Source organism: Trachymyrmex cornetzi, unplaced genomic scaffold (genome assembly GCF_001594075.2).
Source record: "Trachymyrmex cornetzi isolate Tcor2-1 unplaced genomic scaffold, Tcor1.1 scaffold579, whole genome shotgun sequence".
NCBI classification, from domain to species: domain Eukaryota; kingdom Metazoa; phylum Arthropoda; class Insecta; order Hymenoptera; family Formicidae; genus Trachymyrmex; species Trachymyrmex cornetzi.
The window spans coordinates 1,453,541-1,461,601 of NW_017299892.1; the positions used below are offsets into that span (position 1 = coordinate 1,453,541).

The 8,061-nt window shown below is 29.1% G+C and overlaps 2 protein-coding genes across 6 annotated transcripts; both read right to left on the reverse strand.

Annotated features, from left to right (window-relative positions):
* Positions 1–920: 920 nt before the first annotated feature.
* On the reverse strand, positions 921–3,381 carry LOC108766321 (waprin-Rha1). 2 transcript variants are annotated; one of them, XM_018515523.1, is made up of 4 exons: positions 3,121–3,381; positions 2,643–2,708; positions 1,596–1,772; positions 921–1,208 (listed from the first exon to the last, which is right to left on the reverse strand). In XM_018515523.1, exons 1-4 carry the CDS (start codon positions 3,125–3,127, stop codon positions 1,114–1,116), a joined length of 345 nt encoding a protein of 114 aa, XP_018371025.1. In that variant the 5' UTR covers positions 3,128–3,381; the 3' UTR covers positions 921–1,113. The 2 variants fall into 2 exon arrangements, with proteins under 2 accessions (XP_018371025.1, XP_018371026.1); XM_018515524.1 differs by lacking the exon at positions 2,643–2,708 and having other exon boundaries at positions 3,121–3,377.
* Positions 3,382–4,667: 1,286 nt separating this feature from the next.
* On the reverse strand, positions 4,668–6,403 carry LOC108766320 (WAP four-disulfide core domain protein 2). 4 transcript variants are annotated; one of them, XM_018515520.1, is made up of 3 exons: positions 6,281–6,403; positions 5,358–5,629; positions 4,668–4,948 (listed from the first exon to the last, which is right to left on the reverse strand). In XM_018515520.1, the coding sequence occupies exons 2-3, from the start codon at positions 5,584–5,586 to the stop codon at positions 4,728–4,730; spliced, it is 450 nt and encodes a 149-aa protein (XP_018371022.1). In that variant the 5' UTR covers positions 5,587–5,629; positions 6,281–6,403; the 3' UTR covers positions 4,668–4,727. The 4 variants fall into 4 exon arrangements, with proteins under 4 accessions (XP_018371022.1, XP_018371023.1, XP_018371021.1 ...); XM_018515521.1 differs by having other exon boundaries at positions 6,117–6,403; XM_018515519.1 differs by having other exon boundaries at positions 6,018–6,403.
* Positions 6,404–8,061: the final 1,658 nt, after the last annotated feature.

An 8,061-nucleotide genomic window follows, 5' to 3' on the forward strand; every position in this document is an offset into this window, starting at 1 on the left:
TACTTTAAAATTTTATACAAATTTATTTTTGCTAAGATCTTTTTTAGAGAATATGTATAATTATTTTATCTAAATTTTAAGTAACTTTCCTTTTATATCTAAGTTAGATAAAGGAAAGTTACTTAAAAATTACTTTAAACTTTTATACAAATTTATTTTTGTTAAGATTTTTAAAAAATATATAATTATTTTAGAGAATATATATAATTACTTTAAAATATTGTGTGTGAATGCGTTTAGCGAACCTAAAAGTTGAATGTAATGTATTTTTCCAAATCATTCAATTAGACTCTCTCTCTCTCTCTCTCTCTCTCTCTCTCTCTCTCTCTCGGATTTAAAAGAATATATAAAGTCTGTTTTTTATTACTGCACTCTCTGAACTGGTGCACACAATGCAATAAGACAACTTTCCTTCTCAGAATATTGTACGCATAAAAATACATAAATTTACAGAATTACAAAAAAATGGGAGGAAAAATATTTATCAAATTCTCTAATGCCCATTTCCACCAACGTATATTAACTTTAATCTTGGTTCAACTTACTCTTCGTCTTTTTCTAATCCTTAGAATTCTAAAGATTAGAAAAAGACGAAGAGTAAGTTGAACCGAGATTAAAGTTAATCTACATTAGTGGAAACGGGCATAAGTTGAGTTTTCTCCGATAGGAGCGCTCGAATTTGTCTTCTGAAAAGTGCTTTTCCCACACCGTGTTTCGAGCCCATTTTTTTCGGGACCGGCCGCTTATTGAGTTTGATCTCCTTTTTACTCCGTGCATTTTACAATTAAATTCTGAATTAATTCTAAATACAGAAAAATATTTATAGAAGGTAATAATATGTATATTATATAATTTCGTAATTTTTATTATCCAGAAAATCTCAAATTTATTTTATAGGTTTATTTATAAATGCATGTGTTAATCGTGATATTTGCCCATAAAAATAAAAGAATCTTATTAAATAAATGCGTGTTATAAGAAAATTAGGAAGAAATGCCGATTTTGCATTTTTTTCAGAAAGAAACTAGTCTGTTTTTTTTTCTGTAATTTATAAATCAAGTTTCATCAGATACCCGTTTGCCATATAGTAACAATGATCGAGAATTCGTGGATCTAGACACGCGTGCACTTGTCACGCCTGGTGTTGCGGTCATATTGGCACTTTTCGTATGCGGCGCACTTCACTCCATTGCAGTAAACATCCTGATCTATAAAAATAAGTAACGGAATGTCCCGATAGTTCAAGCCACTTGAGAAATAAGATTGCAAGATTCATATTTCTTCTTTTTAAATACATTTGTATATAAATCTACTTTAATCCTTTGCGATTGAATTTCTCTTTAACAAATGAGCGAAGATTAAATATTTTGTCTTCGATTTCACCTAATTGGTGAATCTAACATGATTCATGAGAAATTTTTATTGTCTGGAGGAATTTATAGAGATTCTAAAAACGTCAAAAATATAGTTTACCGATTTCAATTGCGATGAGTTACCGCGAAGTATGTCGAGTTCAGCTCGACGCGAAGGACCGCAAAGGATTAATTTTATCTTTTATAAAAATACAGAACATATACGTTTTCATATGTACATACTGCTTGAGCCTTTGTATCCGCCATCGCTGCCGGTATTAACTGGGCTTGTGTCGGCACATGACGTGTGGCCGCATTTGTTTGGACAGCATTTCTGATTATACGGACACTGTCCATCTCCTATACACCTGGGAGTGCAATTGGTCACGGTATTCCTCATCGGACAGTTACCACTTTTGTCTACAAAATGATTGATGTTTATAACAAACAGGAGAGCTACTCCTTGATTTTCTTTGGATTAATTTGTAGGGCGTTTGTTTTATTTAGTCTTTACGATTCTCGCGGTTGTGATTTGTCAATACTATTAGTAATTAGCATCTTAAAATATTAGTATTATAAACAGTAATCGTTTATTGCATCGTCATTATTTTTTTAACACATTATTAAGAAATAATTGCCTTGTCTTTCTTTATATTGAACGTTTTGACGTTTTGATTAAATGACAGTATCGCTCTGCAAGTTAACCGTGAGTTGTAGAGTCACAATTGACACGTTTATTTCGCTGACGTGCACATTCGCGGGAATACTATAATTGAATATTACGTAGTTTAGGTATCAATCGCATTCGTCATTCTCTTTTCCTATGTGTGCAGATATACATCTTACAAAATTAAATCTAAATCTAAACTATGAAATTTCTACGTATATCATCTAGAATTGAAAAAGTGTAGATATATTCTTTCTTATAAAAAGTTTGGAATTGATTATTATTGGCAAAAAATTTAAGATGCTAATAATTTTTATATTATAAGTTGTTAAAAATAAAAAAAATGTTAAGAGGTAAACGGTTATATTCAATTTGTGAGAGAAGAAATGGATTCTACTTTAGAATTTTTACTTTCTGACAAGACATAAGTATCTAAAAAATGATGCATTCATTTCACTTTTGATATAATTCTGCAATTAAATCAGAATAAGAGAAAGAGAGCGAGAGAAAGAGCATGAACTGAAAATAGAATAGGTATTCCCATTACATGAAAGCTACACCAAAATACAATTGCGTACGTTTTCTCTTAGTTTTCTGTGCGTAAATGATTAGTGTTTACTTACAAAACATCTGAGAGGATGTGTCGGTGATCAGAAAAATTAGCAGTACCGCGAACAGTAATAAGCTTCCTGGAAAGTAAATATTATACAAACTCTATGTTAATTTCAGAGAATGTAAGATTATAAACCAATTTATATGAGCAACCTTAAAAGAGAGACCATATAGGTACGTGTCATTCACAGAAATTAATCGTATTATCACATAACATATAATTGTTTAATATTAATTATTTCGATGACGCGTTGAATATTAAATTAATTATTTAAATACACATTCTTCCTCCAATAAGAGTTTAATTATATATTTATATAATTTATTTAATAGAATTAACCTAGTGCTTTTGTTCAACGAATTGCTAAGCACTTTAAAGCGTATTATGATTTTGACTTATGTTAATGATATTACATGGAAGTAGTGTATTACTTTCTCAGAAGTGCGTAGCATCTGTAACTTCCAAGGTTGCACAGTTTAAATACTCACGATTCATTTTACGAGTCGTTGGTTTCTTAGATATTTGATTAAAACTCCGCGGTGTGGTTCTGATGAGACTTCTAGACGCACAATGATAATAACATCAGCTTTTATAACGCTTTCCACCTCTCTGATATTGATCGAGTATGTGACGAAAGAAGAGTATATATAACGAATAAATCATTATTTGTCTTAGTAACTCGCTATAGCGTGGATTCATGAAAGTCTTCACGATACCGTTTACTTGAACTCGAGCGCTTTTTTTCTCTTTCTTCACATGTTACATCGTGATGATATTATGCACCGCTAAGCGTCTTAATCACATAATTAGCATTACAGTTTCAACTATTAACGTTGTAATAACAACAAAACGTATGCGTTCTTTTTAAAATCGAGCGGTAACATTGATTACTGTTGAAGGTTGTGCCGAAGGTCCATAACTTATAATTTACATTTATTTTGATTTATTTTAATTTAGCTAGAAGTACTTACTTAATTGACATTTATATAGTTATAATTTGTTTCTATATTTTTAAAGAATAATTTGAATTTAGAAAAAATTCTGATATCTTTTTTTAGATAAGATACATGATGATATCTTTATAGTAATCACGAATTATTTTTAGTTACTGATTGAAAGTATAATTATAGAATCGTCTTCATAAATTTTATCTTCTTGTTATTTAGAATTTTCATGCTTCATAAATCTTATCTTCTCGTTATTTAGAATTTTCGTGCTTCATAAATAGCTGTTTAATGTATTCTAATTTAATACTTATAGTTGTTCAATCTTTGTTTATTGCCTCGAATTTCGAATCGATTAGTCAAATAAAGCAAAGCTATAATTATGTGGTAATTACATAGAGTTGATATAGATTTGCAGTTCGCTTTGTTTATCAAATTAGCTACTAAAATATTTACTTAAAATATAATATATTAAAAATAAAGGTTAAGTATAATTAAATGCGTTATATCGACATACATTTATATACTGAGGTGATATTTTACGAGTCTGAATCATAATAATATATAATATCTGTGTCTCGTAATAAGTGCGTTTTTTTTATATTACTTCTTGCATAACCTTGGCCTTTCTTTATATCAAACTGTTTATTAGAATTATCGATTAGTAAAGATTTATTAAATAACCCTCTGAGATGTATAACTAGATTCCTTTTAGTAATTTTAATTACATAAATTTTATTATTTTATTTTGTTAATGTTTAATAAATTTATCTGGAAATGCGATAGATATAAATTAAAAAATAAAAATACAAATTATTTTCTTAATTGTGTATATGATAATTTAATAATTTTTGCTAACTTAAATTTTAGATGACAAAAATATAATTGCAGCAATGACGCAATTATATTATTAAATATGCGTCTTTATCGCGTTATTGTATCAAATTGCAGACAAGAAGATTATTGATAGATTGTTTGTATAAAAATTAATTATTAATAAAATATATATAAAATTGTAAACACGTTAAGTTTTAGTAAGAAATAAAATTAATACTAAAAATTATTTTATTATTTAATGAGATAATCGTTATGAAATCAGTGCTAGATTTGTTAATTATTATATAAATGTAATAGGCACATAAAAATCGAGATTAGGGATAGTAATCAATATAATCATTTCCGAAGCGCGGAACAATCGGTCCAACTGGATTTTCGACGAATTCGGGTACTTGTATTTCTGGTTTTTGACAGGCTAGGGCTCCACATCTATTTTTGCAACATTTTAATGTCCCTTTGCAATCGTTGTCGCCATTACAAGTCGATGTGCATACCCATCTTCCTGTCGGTACCGATGGGCAAGATCCTGGTTTCTCTGCTCAACAGATTATTTAATTTTTCAATTATAAACTTGTAAACTTTATGATTAATTTATTGCGCTTATCTATAAATATTGTTACAATATTCTAGTTATAATACACAACACAATAATTATGACAACAAAAAATTACCAAAATTATAACTGTTCAGGAGAATAAAATAATTTCCTCTCCAAAAGTTTTTTCTTTATAAGTTGCAATAGAAATGGAAAAAAAAAAAAAAATTAGAGCCAAATATTTCTTAAAAATATATTGATAAAATTATATAAATTTTGTTTTATTATAAAGTTTACAATTAGTGCAATATTAAATTTTGTAGTAAAATAATAATAATTGTTTAAAAATGTCGGATCAATGTTTCTGTCTCAGATTAATAAATCAGACATAATGTATTGAAGAAATTACCTGTTTGGGATCGCGTCATCGTGACGGGCATGGAGCAAATGGAGCCTCCACATCGAGTCTGACAACATTTGCCGATTCCCGCGCAATGTGCGTCAATGTAGCAGGATCGTCCGCAGAACTGCACAGGTAAGGCAGGTGGACACGAACCTGGTTTGGTCGCGTATTCGTTTTGTGTTTTCGCAATAGTGATCATCGCCACAAAGACTAGAGATACGATTAGCAACCTCATTTTTTTGCCAGACACTATAGCACTTGTGATCTTGCGATAGGAGCTATGCATGACAAATATTTCGTTTTTTATTGGAATAAGAGCAAGTTGAAAAGTTCGATAATTTTATCTATGGATGTTAAGTAGTAAACTTGTATAAAGTTATAAAATTTTAGTTGAAATTTGAAAGTATAATAGAGAGAGAAAAGGGAATGTAAACAAAAGCTTATTTTGAAAAAAATGCATTAAAAATTTTTTATCTTGTAATATTCTCGGAAGCTACAATTAGCAATAAATTGAATTGTGTATATATATGCTTTATTTTTTCTCCAAGATGAAATAAATATTTTAAATGCATTTTTCAGAATAGTGTCTTTGTAATGTTTCTCTTTTTAGTCTTTATACTTCAACCAATGTAGAATAATTAATTTTATTAGCAAAATATTCATTACCCTTTTTTCTTTATGTATTCCTTATATTAATTTATGGGAAAATAGAAGAAAAGAATATTAAATAATTCACGTTCATAGACAAGTTTGGATGTTATATACAACGCAACACTAAGAGATCGCTTATACTGGTTTATCTTCTTTTATTCATCTGATCTTCGACATTCACGTTTCACTGTTTTATGATAATGCGTAATACACTGTTCGTACAAGAATGAATATAGAAGTATGGACGGAAGAAACCACGCTCTTCACATAAAACGTACACTTGAAGTATGTATGCAATTCGTTTATGTCGTACTTTTATACTCGAGGAATATAACTGGTAGCAAAGGTGATCAATGCTTTCACGTTTTTGCCACTCAATAGAATGGTATCTCTGCTATATATGCTCGTTGTCGTCAGCTTCATCTTTCCCCTTCCACAACGAACATTAAACATCTCACCACTTATTCCTGCTCGCAACTTTATAACGCTATATATACGTATTCTATTAATTACCATAATTTAAAACAAGTATTATTTATTTTTGAACATTTTTACTTTCTATTTTTTTTCCGATATGGTTTTTTTTTTAAATTAGATGCATTTTTACATTTAATATTTCTTGTGATTATATGCTGTAGAACTGCTTCTGTTTTAGAAATTATTATTTCTTCGTAATATGCGTATAGTTACGCCTTTGAATGCGACTACTATAATCGCAAAGCGTCGGTGGTGAACCATAACCGCAAATGTAATTAAAGCTCTAATTAATGAGGGTCCCAATTCAATTGAACGGAAGGACGCGGTTTTGGTATAAAACCGTTTCCTTCATGATGAGATTTCCTTTATGATAAAGGATACTATTTTAAGTTACTTTTGTTTCAATTTATTATTATACAAAATGTTAGAACATGTTGTTTTTAATTTAAAGTTAAATAAAACGAATCCTTTTTTCTTTTTTTGATAAAAATATCGAGGTATTAATAGACATGAATACACTTAAATGAAGCGTATAAATAAAAGAAAAATAAAAATACAAGTTGAGCTTTCGAGATATTAAACTGATAACAATTAAAACACGGACAATTGAGAGCTTTAATACGCGGTAATTAGTGCGATTATATTTTCAAACGTAATATGTTTTACTATATGGACAAACATGTATTCCCTTTACAGAAATGAAATATTGGAATATCAATAATCATTATTGAATTTTAATAGTGATTATTCGCTCTTTAATAGTAATTATTTATTATCCAATAATCGGATTGCTGACAATGATCATTCCCCAATAGTTTCTGACGGAGTGATTATTGATTCCAGTCGGATTATTTGCAATAATCATTTCCCAATAGTTTTTGACGGAGTGATTATTGATTCCCTAATCAGATTATTTAGAATAATCATTCCCCAATAATTTTTGATTGAGTGATTATTGATTTTCTAATCAGATTATTCGTAATGATCACTACAGCGCATATTTTAACTATAATGATATATTTTAACGTGAGCTTTTTAACAATATCTATTAACCAAATATATATTACGCATAAACAGAAAAACTTGTATTAACAAGTGTCGTCATTCCAGCCTCGTATTTATTATTGTTGCATGTGTGAATGGATAAAAACTGGGTTTCAGAATGTTCTTATATTTTTTACTAGTACACATACATAAATATAAAATAAAACATTCGGCGGGTGTAATAAAAAATACATACAGTATCAAATATCTTTATGGTTACACACTAGTCTTAAAAATTAATGATAAATGCATTCTTGATACTCAAGCTTCTCTGTACCTGAGAAGTCGAGACAATAAAGAGTATGTAATCGATTTAATTCTAATTACTGTTAATTAATTATCTATCTATAATATCGTTCTTGTGCTACACACAAATAGTACGATATTTTTGAAATTTGAATTCCATATTTGTACGGACATAATCAGAGAGAAGTAAACCAGGGAGTATAAAGATACATCTGTAATCTGCAAACGTTTATAACTTAGCATTCTACTATTGTTATGCAAACGAGTAGTAAGACAAGCGTGACACGTTGTC

Coding starts and splice junctions, on each gene's coding strand:
- LOC108766321 (XM_018515523.1), bottom strand. Junction 1,773..2,642: donor CACATCCTCTCAGATGTTTT/GTAAGTAAACAC, acceptor ATCATTTTGTAG/ACAAAAGTGGTAACTGTCCG. Junction 1,209..1,595: donor CGGATACAAAGGCTCAAGCA/GTATGTACATAT, acceptor TTATTTTTATAG/ATCAGGATGTTTACTGCAAT.
- LOC108766320 (XM_018515520.1), bottom strand. CDS start 5,586: ATGAGGTTGCTAATCGTATCTCTAGTCTTTGTGGCGATGATCACTATT. Junction 4,949..5,357: donor GATGACGCGATCCCAAACAG/GTAATTTCTTCA, acceptor TCTGTTGAGCAG/AGAAACCAGGATCTTGCCCA.